The 15,860-nt window shown below is 57.3% G+C and overlaps 2 protein-coding genes across 2 annotated transcripts; one reads left to right on the top strand and one right to left on the bottom strand.

Annotated features, from left to right (window-relative positions):
• Positions 1-1,387: 1,387 nt before the first annotated feature.
• DCS_07145 (uncharacterized protein) lies at positions 1,388-6,343 on the top strand (the record flags this gene model as incomplete). The annotated part of the gene is made up of 1 exon (XM_040804431.1): positions 1,388-6,343. One exon carries the CDS (start codon positions 1,388-1,390, stop codon positions 6,341-6,343), a length of 4,956 nt encoding a protein of 1,651 aa, XP_040654535.1.
• Positions 6,344-7,097: 754 nt separating this feature from the next.
• Positions 7,098-11,661, bottom strand: DCS_07144 (putative phytochrome-like histidine kinase; the record flags this gene model as incomplete). The annotated part of the gene is made up of 3 exons (XM_040804430.1): positions 7,098-7,553; positions 7,609-9,200; positions 9,261-11,661. 3 exons carry the CDS (start codon positions 11,659-11,661, stop codon positions 7,098-7,100), a joined length of 4,449 nt encoding a protein of 1,482 aa, XP_040654534.1.
• Positions 11,662-15,860: the final 4,199 nt, after the last annotated feature.

Below are 15,860 nucleotides of genomic sequence, written 5' to 3'. Positions count from 1 at the left end.
TACTACCAGGCCAGCTCATGTACACTGCTCGGGCGGGCAACTTGAACGCGCGTAGTGACTGCCCTGGACAAGCTTGGGCTCAATCGATGGGGGGGGACCGCGCATTGGAAGTGAGGGTCGGGAGTGAGGCTGCCGGAGACAGAGATGATGATGATGGTAATACCTTGGTGGAAATACTATGCTTGTACGGAGTACGGAGTACTTGTACGCGTCTCTAGGTCCTACCCAAATGATCCGACTACCATCCACGAAGCATAATAGCAGGTACCTCTACTTGGTATTTCGGATGGTATTCAGTAGTGCGGAGTACGGAGTACGGAGTACAGAGTACAGAGTATTACAGAGTACAGAGTGCTTGTATAAGTACTGTACCTACAGTAAGTAAGTATTGAAATTTGGACGCACAAGTACTTGTACATTGAAGTACAGCCACTGGTAACAAGAACGGAGTACAGTCACTCGCCGCAGTTAATAGACTCGGGAGCGGCATTCACGCAACTCCGGCCCGCTCTCGAAAAGGAGAGCGGTACATGTACTTCTACGTACTGGGTACCTCCATGTACGGATAGTACTACTTAGTTCATGACGATATGTACAAGTACTTAGGGACGTACCTTCATCCGGGTAGTTGCCTGTTCCACGGCAGGACAAAAAAGGGCACTCGCTGGCTGCTTACTCATTTGGTGACGATGTCCTTCCTTTTTGTCGCCGAGCCGCACCGATGACATACTAATGCGGATACATGCAGTACTGTACACGCTGTACTCCGTTCCCCGTCACCCGTCCAAGTACCTACTCGGTCCTGCAGTGGTATATTGGAGCAAGCACGGGGTACTGCTTTGGTATCATCTACGGCCAAGGTAGCTACCGCTGCAATGCCGGCTTCGCCACCCAAGCCCCCAAACCGGCACAAAGGCTGACGTGAACATTCTCACCACCTTTTGCCTCGCCTGTGTTTTTTTTTCATCGTCCATGGCCTTCACTGTAGCTGTGGCAGCCAGCTCCCGACCTTGTCATCCACTCTTTCCCCCTTCACACGCTCGTTTGGCAATCTGAGGGCATCCGAGGCCGATGGACCCTTGAATCTGCCCCTTCACCCCCCCTCCCCCCCCCTCCCTCCCTCCTCTTGGGCGTTACAGAGATCCGTCGGCCGGCTTCCTGCGCTCTCTTGAACCCGGGCGAAACCAGAAGCAGATACTTTGTATCGAGATCTACCTGCCAGTTCGCCTCCGTAGGTCGTGTTTCTAGGTACCGTCTCTCGACTGCGCTTTCTGCTACGCCGACGGGGAAAGCATCCTGCACTTCCTCCAGCAACCATTATCACGGCCGACCGACCGACAGAGGATCGAACCGCTGTCTCATATCGGGCAGGCCATCGCAGGCCGCCATGGCCCTCCTTCGCCAGATATGGACCCTCATGTCCAAGAACTTCCGGATACTGCTCCTGCGGCATCCGATCCTCGTCGCCGTCATGGCCTTTCTCGTTCCCGTCGTCCTCTCCGCCTTCTTCAGCTTCGCCAAGAACCTCTTCGTGCCCCCGGCCACCTACGGCATCGGAAGCTCTCACCCCGTCAAGACGCTGCCGCAAGCCTTCGACGTCGCCAAGGCAACCGACAGAACCAAGCTTGTCCTCGTCCGCACTCGCTCCCAGGATGCCGAAATCCAGCTGGTGCTCGACGGCATCGCGAAGCAGACGACCGACTACGGCGCCCCGATGACGGTCGTCTGGGTCGACGACGAGGACAATCTCACCGTCGAGTGCCGAAGCACCCTGCGAGGCGTCACCAACTGTTTCGGTGCCCTCGTCGTGCGCTCCTCGCCTAGCCAGGGACCGGGCCTCATCTGGAACTATACCATTTGGACGGATGCGTCGCTCGCCGAGAGCCCGCTCAAGATCAACATTGACAGCGACGAGAATCCCGAAGAGGTTTATCTGCTACCCATGCAGCGTGCCGTCGACTCCCTCATCGCCTCCGTCAGCAGTTCGGCCCCCAGCGGCGTCCTCGCCCGCAACAGCGAGATTCCCTTCACGAGTCTGACGCAAGAGGAGAGGGACCGTCGCGTCCGAAGGATTTTCAACAACGCCATCATCAACTTCATGGGCGTCGCCTTCGTCTCGACCGTCATCTGGATCACCTACCACCTGACCGGTCACATCGCCACCGAGCGCGAGACCGGCATGTCCCAGCTCATCGACGCCATGATGCCTGTCCGGAAGCCCTGGATGGCTCAGTCTGCTCGAATCGTCTCGCATCACCTCTCCTTTTCCGCCATCTACGCTCCAGCCTGGGTGTTTGGAGCCGCCATCCTGCGTTTTGGCGTCTTCGTCAACACGAGCCTTGCCATCATTCTCCTCTTGGAGATCCTCGCCGGTCTTGCCTTTGCTTCCCTGTCCATTTTCATCGCCTCCTTCTTCCGAAAGGCCCAGCTGAGCAGCATCACCGCCATCCTCACCACCCTCCTCCTCGCCATCCTGGCGCAGTCTCTCACCCAGCCCACCACCGTACCTGTCGTCGTTCTCTCCATGCTCTTCCCTCCGTGCGCGTACGTGTACTTCATCACCCTCATGGCACGGTTCGAGAAGCAGAACATGGCCACCAGCCTCGTCCAAACCCCCCCGGACAGTCCCTGGTCTGTACCCGGCATAGTCTTATGGGTCTTTCTCGCCCTGCAGATCCTCCTGTACCCGCTTCTCGCCGCCTACATAGAAAAGTTTCTCTACGGCACCGCCATCAAAGGGCGCACCGTCCAGATGAGCGATGGCCGGGGCGGCGGTTTGGGCGAGGACGCCGTCCAGCTGAACAAGTTCACCAAGATTTACTACCCGGGCAAATTTGCACGCCTCCGCTCCCGCTTCAGGTCGGCCAAAAATCACGCCCAACCGGTCGTCGCCGTCGACGAGCTGACCTTGAAGGCCGGAAGGGGCCAAATCGTCGCTCTCCTCGGCGCCAACGGCAGCGGCAAAAGCACAACGCTGGACGCCATCGCCGGTTTGCATCGCCTGACAAGCGGATCCATCACCATAGACGGCACCAGCGGCCTCGGCATCGCGCCCCAGAGGAATGTGTTGTGGGACGACCTCGGCGTGGAGGAGCATTTGACCATCTTCAACCGCTTGAAGTTGCCCCAGAACCGGGCCTCGCAGGAGGAGATTGTCGATCTGATCAAATCCATCGACCTGCTCCCCAAGCGCAAGTCGCTTGCCAAGACCCTTTCGGGCGGGCAGAAACGCAAGCTGCAGCTCGGAATGATGCTGACGGGCGGGAGCGCCGTGTGCTGCGTCGATGAAGTCAGCAGCGGCCTCGATCCCTTGTCGCGTAGAAAGATATGGGACATTCTCCTGAACGAGCGCGGCAAGCGGACTCTCATCCTGACGACTCATTTCCTCGACGAGGCTGATCTGTTGGCCGATCACATTGCCATCCTGTCCAAGGGCACCCTTCGCGCCGAGGGCTCGTCCGTTGAGCTGAAGCAGAAATATGGCGGAGGATACCGAGTCCACCTCGGCAAGAACCGAGACACGCCGACGACACCGGACGTCCCTGGAGTCACCAAGAGGGAGGCGTTCGAATCCATCACGTACGTAGCTCCCACCAGCGCACTGGCGGCCCAGGTCATCAGGACGGTAGAGTCCGCTGGCCTCACCGACTACCGCTTCTCGGGGCCGACCATAGAGGACGTCTTCCTCGAGCTTGCGGAGGAGATCAAGAATGATCCGGCCTTTCGAGGCATCGAGAACAAGCTGGCCGTCGCCGAAAAGATTGGTGACCGGGAGGACTCGTCCCGCACCAGTGATGACCCAAGTCTCAAGCTTATGGACGGCAAGCGAGTCGACTACTACAAGCAGGCCGTTATTCTTTTCCGGAAGCGCATGACTATCTTCAAGAAGAACTGGTTCATCTACGCCATAGCCTTTGCATTGCCCATCATCGCTGCTGCGCTCACCGCACTGTACGTTAAAGACAAGAGGCAATTGGGATGTTCGGCCTTGGACCAGACCTCCTCCTGGGGCACCGAGGACGCATTCAGCCAGATCAAGGATAAGCGCAGCGTCATGTTTCTCGCCGGACCATCATCCCGCCTGAATACCCCCATGATCACGAGCCTGTTTCTTCCCATCTTCTCTGGCTCTGGCAGCATCGGCGCTCTCGGCCAGGCCGCCGTCAACAATACGCACCTCGTCGACACCTACGATGAGTTCACGCAGTTCATCACCGACAACCGCAAGAATCTCACCACCGGTGTCTGGCTCGGCGACGACAGCAGCCCGCCGACCGTTGCTTGGGTGGCCAACCTTTTTGTCACCAGCCCCATCTTGGCACAGCAGTTTCTCGACGTGATTCTGACAAACACCTCCATCGGGACCACCTGGTCGGCCTTTGACATCCCCTTCAATCCAGGCATCGGCGACGCCCTCAATCTCGTCATCTACATGTGCATCGCTTTGGCCTGTTATCCCGCCTTCTTCGGCCTCTACCCGAGCGCCGAGCGCCGGCGCTTCGTCCGCGCCCTGCAGTTCTCCAACGGTGTGCGGCCATTTCCGTTGTGGATGGCCTACCTCCTTTTCGATTTTTCCATTGCTCTAGTCGCTTCAGCCCTCGTGACGGGTATATGGGCAGGCCTATCAAGCATCTGGTACCATCTCGAATACGTCTTTGTCATCCTGTTTCTGTACGGGCTGGCGTCGATCCTGCTCGCCTACTTCGTTTCCCTGTTTGCCAAGTCGCAGCTGGCTTCTCTCGCCTGGGCCACCGGTTACCAGGCTGTCATGTTCCTCGGTTACCTCATCACCTACGTCTGCGTCATCACCTACGTCAGCGTCAACAAGATAGACTCAACCCTGCTCCTGGCTCACTTCATCTTTTCGGCCTTCGCACCCATCGGCTCTGCCATGAGGGCCCTCTTCATCTCGACGAACCTCTTCTCGACAGCTTGCAACGGCCAGCGGATCTCCGAAACCCCGGCGAGCTTTACCATGTACGGCGGCCCCATCACGTACTTGATCATCCAGTGTTTCCTCCTCTTTGGTCTCGTCCTCTGGTTCGACAGCGGCTCTGTCGGCTCCACCGTCCGCCCCCTCTTCCAGCGTCGCGATAAAAAAAGAGCAGGGGTCAACGACGACATCGACGAAGCGATGGCCAACGAGCTGACGCGCGTCACCAGCACCGGCATCCACGAGGATGGTCTGCGGGTGATGCACTTGACCAAGTCTTTCGGCAAGAACACGGCTGTCGACAACATCACATTCGGCATCAAGCGAGGTGAAGTGTTCGCACTTCTGGGGCCCAACGGCGCCGGCAAGTCAACAACCATATCTCTGATCCGCGGCGATTTGAAGCCCAGCCGCCGCGGAGGAGATATTTACGTCGAGGACAAGTCGGTGACCAAGAATCTCGCTGCCGCAAGAGCACACCTCGGCGTGTGTCCCCAGGTTGATGCCATCGACCAGATGACGGTCCGCGAACACCTAGAGTTCTACGCCCGCATCCGAGGAATCGCCGATACGAACCACCAGGTCTCGGCCGTGCTCCGCGCCGTCGGTCTAGAGCCGTTCGAGACACGGATGGGACACGCGCTTTCGGGGGGCAACAAGCGCAAGCTTAGCCTTGGAATCGCTCTTATGGGAAACCCAACTGTCGTCCTTCTCGACGAACCATCTTCTGGCCTCGATGCCGCCTCCAAACGCGTTATGTGGAAGACGCTCGCGGCCACCGTCCCCGGCCGCTCCATTCTGCTAACGACGCACAGCATGGAGGAAGCCGACGCTCTCGCTGGCCGGGCTGGAATTATCGCTCGTCGGATGCTCGCCCTCGGAACGCCGGACGACCTCCGCCACCGCTTTGGCGACGCTTTGCACGTCCACCTCGTGTCTACGACGGCCCCACGCACGTCAGATGCCGAGATGCAGCGCATCACTTCCTGGATCCAGGAGGTCCTCCCGTCAGCCACCCTTGACACCAAGACATACCACGGACAGTTGCGCTTTTCCGTCCCTGCCCGCGACGTTGCCGATGCCCTTTCCTCCTCGGACAAGACAACCGTCGGCAACATCGAGACTGTTGATACCCTCGAGACTGTCGATACCCTCGACCCTGACCCCGGCGTCATGCACGACCGCCCCGCCGAGGCCGCTTCCGCGAGCCACGACGGCGCGGCCATCGGCCAGCTCGTCGGCCTGCTCGAGGAGCATAAAGTCCAGCTAGGAGTGCAGTACAGCGTCAGTCCAACCACGCTTGATCAGGTATTCTTGACCATCGTCGGCAGGCACAACGTGCGTGAGGAAAATTACGAGGAGAAGAGGCAGAAAGCTTGGTCCAAGCTGTGGTGCTTGGGCCGCTCGTAGACCCTGTTTGCAGATGGCTATGCCTTGTGCGTTTCGCTTTTCCCTTGGTCGCCGGTTTGGAAGCGTCTTCCTGAATATATACCCCCCTTTGCAATAGTCATGCGGCATGAGATTTCTACCTCGTCACCTCTCATCGATGGTATCCCTTTAACCCATTTCTTGTCCATCCTTTCGAGACGAGGCTAGTGCCCAAGCGCCAATATGCATCTGCAAGCAACGGCCTATTTCTGCAATACACCTCTGCTCTATGCACCGGCCTTCGCGATATACGTTATGTTCATTTCCTCGTAGCGTTGTTGTTCATCTCACTTGATGCACGCGTCCAGCCCGATGGGCGGCACCAGAACAAATTCTACCATTGAAAATCCCTCATGGTAAAGCGAGGAAGCATAGCCTAAAGCTGAGACGATGCAAAGACTCATGTTATAGGGATCACGTAGCCGTCACACGCCATCGGTATTCTAGGTCGTTATTCTCAACGCCCTGATCTCGAACTCAAGGGGAATTTTCTTGCACGATCATGCCGGCGACCCAGAAAGCATATCGTGAAGGTAGTTTCGCGGCATCTGATGGGCTAGGGACTTTTTACTGTGTTGGGTACCAAAGATTGTTTCCGCAGCCTGGTTTTCGTCTCAGCTTTAGAGAAAATCATGACCCAGTTCGAATAGGAGGGTCTGTCCTCGTCCATGCGAGACTGGTCGTCTTTAGATGGTTCAAAGTGCCCCTTGGGCACACTCCAAGTGTTAAGACGCCTTCAATTCCGTTCATCAACGCAGATGTCTCTAGTATCTTGCACTGCGGATGCTAGATCTCGCGCGATCGGGTTCGTCTCGCTGGTAGTCCTCGTTGTAGTCATATCAGCTTTGGGCGTAATCTGCAAGTCATCATCGCCCTCGTTTCCATTTCGCGATAAAAACCAACCGCCACGTTCCCACTGTCCCGGAATGTACAGGCAGGAATCCCGTGTCTGCGAATCGTATATTCCCTTGAGCAGCGTGTGCAGTCGATCAAAGTCTATTGGTTTTAAAATCCACCCGTCAAATCCAGCATCGACATACGTCCGTATTCGCGTTTCGACCAATGAGGCAGAGACGGCAAAGACCGGGATGCGGCCGTTAATTTCTGCGAGTTTTGAGTGTCCCTTGTGCTCCGTCGAGTTTTCGATAGAGCGAATGATCTTGACACTTGCAAGTCCATCGACAATAGGCATCTCCCCATGACAGTCAGTTCACATGACAAGATCGAAAAGCGGACGGTACCCTTACCTGCATATCCATGAGGATGATATCAAACTTGGAGGGTTCATCCTTGAACAATGCAGCACAGACTTCGCCATTCACAGCATGGTATACTTCGTGACCGGTTCTCTCGAGCCTCTTCTGCAGAATTTTCATGTTGATCGGATTGTCCTCGGCGACCAGGGCGCGCATCGGCGCACTGCTGTGCATCTCGCCATTTCGTGTTTCGGTCTTGGCCGGACCATCCCCGATCTCATTGCCACTTGCTATGCCAAGTAGCACGCGCGATTGTTCATTCTGTCGCGATGCCGCCGGAATATCCGTATATTCCTCCGGAACCTTGATGGCCCGAACATGCGGCTTGGCATCTCCCGGTTCAAGTGTAGTCTGTTTCTGGTGAGGGCGAGCAGAAGCTGACGGGATGGCTGCTCGCGAGTTGACACTTGGGGGTAGTACAAAGCCGGCCCCATCATTCGCCTTCAACGCGGCGCACCAGCTGGAACCGGAGCGGATGGGATCTTGCGAGTCTCGATGGCTCGTGAAATTCTCCTCCCCCTGAGCATCATTGAAAGGCAATGGCGTCTGGATGGCGTTTATGAGCCGGTCAGCGCCACTCCGGCGGCTTGCCTGACTAGACAAACTGCCAATGGTGGGCTGACTTCCTGCAACGGCCTCCTTTCCATCGGTCTTCTCCTCGCCGTGCACCACATTGATGGCTCGGCTGCGGTCAATGAGCGTCATTTCACCTGCCGGTGCGGTCGCAGAATCCGAAGCGATGGTGACGCAATGCGACAAGGGGCTAGTGTGGAAACTGGCCATGGAGGTAGATGACTCGTCGGGCAACAAGAATGGCAGCTGAACGACGAACCGCGTGCCCTGTCCCTCCTCCGACTTCAGACGCAGTTGGCCATCCATATTTCTCACGGCGCGGGCCACAACTGCGAGTCCGAGGCCAAGGGTTCGCGGTTTGTCTGCTTTCGCCGACAGGTCTGGCGACGTGTCCACCTGTTCCGCTTCTTCGCTGCTAACCTGCTCCAGGTCACGAAACAGGGCATCCAGCTGCTTCGCACTCATTCCCGCACCGGAATCAGCGACGATTATTTCGATACTGGCCTGCCTATCCCTGATTTCTGACACCAAAACTTCGACTTCAACCGAACCGACCTTGGTGTGGGCGATGGCATTCGCCGTGATGTTGCTGATCGCTTGCCGCAATATCCGCCCATCGCCGTGGACGAACCTAGGGAGGCCCGGGTGGGATGCTACCTCGTACTGGATCCCCTTGCGCTTCGCGTCGATGTAGAACGGATCGGTCGCTTCCCGGATGCATGCCATCAAGTCGAAAATCTCATCCTTGACCAAATCTTGGCCCTCCTCAATCTTGGCCAGATCAAGCAGGTCGTTGATAACGTATATGAGAGATTTTGAGGCCGAATGGGAACGGATGAGGTTCTTCCGAGTTTCCGTGTCAAGGGTGCCTTCGAGCGCAATTTCAAGATAGTTGATGATGGCGTTGAGCGGAGTTCGCACTTCGTGGGCCGAGTTGGCAAGGAGCAGGCGCGTCAGCTTGCTTCTCTGTATCGCCGCCTCCTTCTCTCTCCAGACCTCGATGAATTTACCTGACAGCGACGATCAGCGCAGGGTCCTTCCAAGTAGCAGATGAAATGGAGAGCGATTACCATAAACGAGGCAGAGGACCGCGGCCGTCTCGACCTGCTCCCCGGTCCATTCGCGACAAGTGCCGACGACGGTCTCGTGCCAGGACTTGAAGCTGCTTCTGGGTTCCAAGTACCCTGCGGTGCCCTCCCGGATGGTTTTCTCGTACGGGTTGCCAGCCCATTTTACTTCCTTCACCTGCCCTCGGCGCAAGAAGACGATGAAGTCCAGGCCGCCGACGCTCAGAGGCACATACAACAGGCCTGCTATGATTTGAAAGCCGGGCAGGTAGCACAGGTCAGGAAAGTCTTGGCCGACGGCCTGGGAGGCGAAGATGGAGGTCAACTTGCGCATGCGCAGGTACTCGAGCAACGCCAGCACCTCCTGGCTGTCCTCGACGGAGCCCAGGATCTTCGTCTCACCCTTAATCGAGAGCAGGCCCAGGTCGGCATCGAACAGTTTCAGGAGGTCATCGGACGAGGCGACGATGTAGCCCGAGGGGTTCTTGTCCGTCGGGGCGGTGTTGATCAGCTTGCGGGCCTGCAGCCTTGAGGCGTACGAGAGTCGTTCGATGTTTCGAGAGGCAGTGTCCCCCACCAGGCGGCACAACTTCCTTATGGGAAAGGAGACGCGCATGCCGCGAGGCCCGTAGGAGTGGCAGGCTATGAGGCCCCACAGCTCGCCGAAGGCGGCGATGGAGATGGACATGGACGATCGGACGGCCATGTTGGCCAAGTATTTGAGGTGGATGGGCGACATGGCCCTCAGGTAGGCGTGCGTCATGTCGAGGGCCACCTCCAAGTCTCCTTGGGTGCGGCAGACAATCCTGGCCGTTTCAAGGTCCCGGTCGTAGAGAAGACGCACCTTGTTGACCTTGTAGAGGTTCAACGCCTGGGCGGGGATGTCGCTGGCGGGAAAGTGAAGTCCCTTGTAGAGATCTATGGTTTGGGACGTGTCGACGAGCTCGGTGACGACCTTGCCGTTGAAGTTGGAGTCGAACTGGTAGATCATGACTCGGTGGAAACCGGTGAGCTCCTTGACGATGCCGACGAGAACCTTGAGGAAGCTGTCGAGCGTGGAGGCGGCGCAAAGCTGCTCCTGCACCTGCGACAGGATGTCAAAGACGCGCATGGCACCCTGCTCGCCTCGCTGCTTCCGGGCACTTCGCAAGACACGGAGGGGCTTGTTCAGTATCTCGGTGCTCTCCTCAATCTCCTCCAACGTCGGGTTCGAATGCAAGGTATCGTGCGGCGTATCTGGAGTCGACTCGTCCTCGGGTCTGAGCGGATACTGCCGGTCGTCGTCGAGCTCGAACTCGCATATGACGAGATCGGGGTGGGCCGAGTTGATGTGGATGGCACACCAGAGCTTGATGGTCCTCGTCCTCTGACGTGGTCGGATCGAGAGGCTGAGGACCTCGGGTCCGTTGACGGAAGGATCGGCATCCTCGTCGCGAATAAAGTCTATGTGGTCGAGCAGGTTGTCCTGCTGCTCCTCGGTCAAGATATCCATGAAGTTTTTGAGCTCAAACAGCTGCTTGGGGCTGTAGGTGAGCATCCGTTCCGAGTTCTCGCTGACATAGCGGACGACGAAGCAGCCTTCGTCCTCCTCTCGGAGGGCCAGGAGGACGCCAAACCCCTGGACGGCGCCGGGGGTATGGATGGGCTCGTCCTCGCAACGCTGCAAGGTGCCGTCCCGCCCGGTGATGACGGCGTGGCCATCCTCGGTTTCGATGTGAGTGAAGCGCGTGGTGACATGAGGCAACTCGGCCAGGGACTCTGGTCCTGACACGGTACAGGGGCTCTCCGGCCGGGGCGGGGCGGTAGCAGAGACGGAGGAGGAGAGATCGCCGTCATGGGAGCCGGACGCATCGGATTCCCGGTCCGACATGACAACGTTCAGAGACAGGGGAGGCACGGTTCCCTGCCTCGCAGCATCGGCCTGTATGCTCGAGAAGGGGCCGCTCATGGGCCGCTTCGTCCGCAGGCGAGCCGCTCGATCACCGGCTGCCGTGATGGAAGACGGGAGGCCAGCCGTCGAAGGCTCCCTTCGAGGCTTACCCGGACGATGAGAGCCATCTCGACCGTCGGGATCGACGAAGAAGGGCGAGGAACGGTCATCTCCGGCCATCGAACCCTTTGTCGATGAAGGGTCGACGCTGACGACGGATCGGATAGGAAAGACTCGGTCGCCAGAGAGATCCGAGGGGGTGGATTGGTGTCCGACCTGCTGGGAAGAGCTGGCGCTGCAGGACGGGACGCGTGCCGGGTACACCGTGGAGCCTTGAGGCTGATCGGTGGTTTCTGGGAGGACGATGGCGCCATGGGCCACTGCAGGAGATGGACGGTCACCATGCGTCTTGGACTCTGCCACTCTGGGTGAGGGCGCCGATGGGGGTGCCTGCTCCTCCTGCGGCTCGTCCATGGTGGGCGGCGTCGGGGCGGGAGAAGGGTGATGAGAGAGGTGCACCACTCGCACCCCTCGCACCTCTCGCACCTCTCGCACCTCTCCCTTGAAAGCTGAAGGGCAGAGGGGGCAATAGGCAACGGCCGGAATGGCGCGGTGGCATGAGGTAGACGACGTGGGCGAGCGAGATGATGGGGTCAATGGCTCGCCATGTAGCTCTCGGTTGAGGAGAAACTCGAGCCCGCAGGGATCGAAAACGGCACCGTCAAGCAGGGACAGATGTCCACAGCTGCCGTCAATGGCAGCCAGAGCAGGGCGACGAGGAACCAAAGCAAAGGTTGACCGAGGCGGTAGGTGGGTGGGCAGGTAGCGTTATGTTGCTGGGAGGGAGGTGAGGGTTGGCGGGATGCACAGTGTGGATTGTTGTGACTGGCGACGGAGGCAGCTTGCTTTTTGAGTCGTCTTCACTAGGCGGCACAAATTTCGACGAGCTCGGAGTCCTCCGTCGATCCAGCAGTGTCGCTTGCCTCTCAAACCGGCCAGGCCACCGCCGATACTTCCTAGGCATCCAATACGTCCTGCCATCCCTCGTTGCAAGTGGCCGTGTTGGGACTCGCGATGAATGGGCAGAAAGCATCCATCCCACCTCGCCTCCATCCCGCCGTGCCGCCATCCCGCTTCCCGCTTCTCCTCGCGACGTTCGGCCATCTTGGCAGGGGGAGAGGCACAAATAAAGGTAGCGAGTATTTTGGGAAGTGAATAAAGCCTCCTATTACTCTGTACGACCACTGCTCGCACATCCAGTGTCAGTGTTGTGGAACCTTTGTCCAGCCGGAGAGCGCTGCGACGGACGCCATGGGTCGAGCCAGGACATGGTAACACAGGCCATCACGAAGCATGGCCGGCATCAACTTGACGGACGACGTCGAAAAATGCAGCGAAAACTACAGCCCAACACAACACATGCCGCAGGACATGCTCGTCGCGGGATTGTGGTTCCGATCAGCGTGAATCTGGGAACTATGGCTCCGTGGGTGCATCACATGCGGCAACTTGGCAGTGCGGGTGGCGGTTGAATGGATCTCCATGTACAGAGTGTAGCACGTTGTAGTGTTGCATGCAGTAGGTTCCGGCACGCATCTACTTACAGTGGTGGTACAGTAGGGATGCGGGAGAGGGAGGATATGTCACCATCCAGCAGCAGCAACGGGGACAGCAGATGTCTGCACTGTGCGAGAAAGACGGAGGACGACGATCAGTAGCTGGCAGTGCAAGCCTCTTTTCGCCACGGTGGGGCCTAACCTGCTGGATTCGGCAATTTCTGCAACAGCTCGATGACCTGGATGACCCATCGAGGTACGGAGGATTACGGAGTACATGCAAAAGTTGCAAATTTGCCACCCTCATTCTGTCCGACTGAGGATGCATCGACCGCCCTTTTTTTGCATCGCGCGATCGAGGGAGTCGGTGGCAACTTTCAAAAGGCCGCTCGCACGCCATCACCCTCCCTCTCCGCCGTTCTGGCGCAGCCAGTGGACGCTGGGAAGGAAGCTCGCAGTTCGACGTCACCTTGGGCCGGTGCAACTGCTCCGGAGAGGAGTGGATCTGCCGTCACTCGGAGCTTGATTGCTGAGCCAATCAATGATTACTTGCCGCTTTATCTCTGTACTCCGTAAGTAATTACTGTAAGTACAGTAAGTAAATGTAGTTGTACTCCGTACTCATTACAGTACTCTGTACTGTAAGTACGGGCAAATATGCGTACTTATACCTGCCAAGTAATAATAGGGCTACACCAACACCCACCAACTTACAAGTACTTACTTACTGCGCTCAAGCACTGTAGGTGTACTTACTTGAGCAGGTATCCTCAAGCTCGCTCGCGTCTTGCCTTGAGACCTATCGCATGAGACACGTCTCGCGTGTATGGACGATACATCTTGTACCAAGGTCGTGGCATTTGCTCCACAGGAAGCGAAGCATTTCCGCGCAGCTCGGTCCATTGCTGCAGCACTCGCTACGGCGCGGCACGCTGCCCACTCGCTCCTCGTTCGTTCTCGAACACTGAGCGACACCGACACCAACAGCAGCTCGCCTCGAGGCTCGAAAAATGCCCGGGCTTGGATAGGGTTCATCTGTCCACGTCCACCTGGAACCCTTGACGTACGCGTCAACCAGCAGGAGCTGGAAGCCGCGGCTGTCGAACAGTCTTGCCTCGGGTAGTGTGAGAGACGGGCCGAGCCCGAGGTGCTCACGTAGAAGCCAAGATAGGTGCTAGAATCATCCAACCGAGGCGCTTGCCCGTAGACACAAGACAGAGGCAAAGAAGAGATGAGTCGTGAGCTCGATGATTGATCGTCACATAATACAGAGGTACCGTGCGTCAAGACGTGCGAACGACTCGGAAACATTGAAGGGAATGAAAATGTCACTACAGCTGATTCCCGGCTTGTCCAAGACAGTCAAGACGACATCTCCAAACCGGGTGCCCAGCAACGAGTGGTACGTCGCTCTATGCCAGTGCGAAAACATCCAAGCCAATAGAAATATGACGGAGAATGTCGATATACGATGTAGAAACAACGTAAAAGCTGGCACACCAAAACGCTACGTTGGGACTTTGACACGCCTCGGCCACGAGGTATCGAAGCAAATCAGTCACGGCGGCGACCAAGAACCGGGACAGCATTGCAAAGGCGGCCATGCTGAATCACCAGTCAATCGAAACCGGTGTGCATCGCGGCGGCAGGTGGCACCACCACGCCGCTGGTCACCTGCGACCGACAGGCAACAATGCTGGTCCCGGAGCTTGGTTGCACGCGTCGTTGCAACGAGGTGGCTAAATGGATGACGGCAGAGGCCGAGATACCTCCATCACCGCTTCGTCGGGTTTTCGAGCGAGGGTCATCGCAGGCTGCATCGTCGCCATGGCTCACCTCAACACGACGAGGGCAGCGCCATGACCAATCCAGCGCGACAAGCGCGATCGGGGAGATGGATGCCAGGGAGACGCGATGCAGTGTGCGTCGCATGAGAGAGGAGAACGGGCAGAACGAAGCGAGAACCGTTCCTGAATGGCGTTCTCGACGGGAAGGGAGATGGTGAATGTGAAGAGATTGTTGGAGGGAGAAGAAAATTTGCAAAGGGAACGACGAGGAAGAGAAAAATTTTGGTCGCTCGCCAGGTGTGAGTGAGTGGGGGGGCCAGAAGGGCCAGAGGGTGGGGTTTCCATAGGCCAGTAAGCAGGTCAAGGGCGAAAGGCGGCCATTGCCGTGCATGTTCATGGCCCTAGCCAATCAATGATCAGCTTCGAATCGACCCCAGACACCACAATAACACAAGGGACCAGCCCAGCACGGTAGCTGCCGACGAGCCGACCGACGCACAGTACTTTGCATGTACAACTACTGTACTTGCAGTACAGTGTACAACGCAGTGTAAGTAAGTAAGTAATACTTGCTTCCGCAAGTACAATAGCTGTAAGGAAGGACGGAGTAAGTACATACTGTACATATACTTAGGTAGTTGTACTTGCTTGCACAAGTATTGTACGGAGTACAAGAAAGTAATTATTAGCGTGTACTCCGTACTTGGGCACACATACAGTACATGTACTCCGTAGATGGCATGGTGACTCCTGTAAGTACATGCAAGTACATGTACACTCACACTAGTAGCTAAGTAGCTACTGTATGTCTACTTGTACTGCAAGTACAGCACTGAACACCTACACTTTGGCTGGCATCTACAGTATTTTGTGTCCGTATTACAGGCACAACTTTTTCAGTAGTAGAGCGTCACACATACTTACTCCTGCATACAGTACACTGCATGCACATGCAGTGCATGGTAGTACTGTACCGTAACGTATCCGTGGCACATGGTACAGCTCGATGGTACTTGTAGGTACTGGTACCTGCACAAGTTCCAGGCCCATCAATCTTGGCATCTCCTGATTCAGGAACAATGGTCCTCGCACGGCGTGGTCAATCAACTTGCTGCCGCTTGCGGCGCTACCTTCCAGTCCGCTCTCCGGCCCGAGGGGCACATTCGATGGGGCCGAGGGCACCGCGCAGGTGCTTGCGCAGTTCTCGTATCGGTAGGTGTGTGGATTAGTGCGAGGTTCGACGTCTTCGCCAGGCATCCACGGTGCGCGCAGGCAACGACCGAGGCACGGTGCAAGACATGGTCCCTGGGAACCAAGGAAAGAGGGCGAA

This window comes from Drechmeria coniospora, chromosome 03 (genome assembly GCF_001625195.1).
Source record: "Drechmeria coniospora strain ARSEF 6962 chromosome 03, whole genome shotgun sequence".
NCBI classification, from domain to species: Eukaryota; Fungi; Ascomycota; class Sordariomycetes; order Hypocreales; family Ophiocordycipitaceae; genus Drechmeria; species Drechmeria coniospora.
This window is presented reverse-complemented; position numbering and strand designations above follow the sequence as displayed.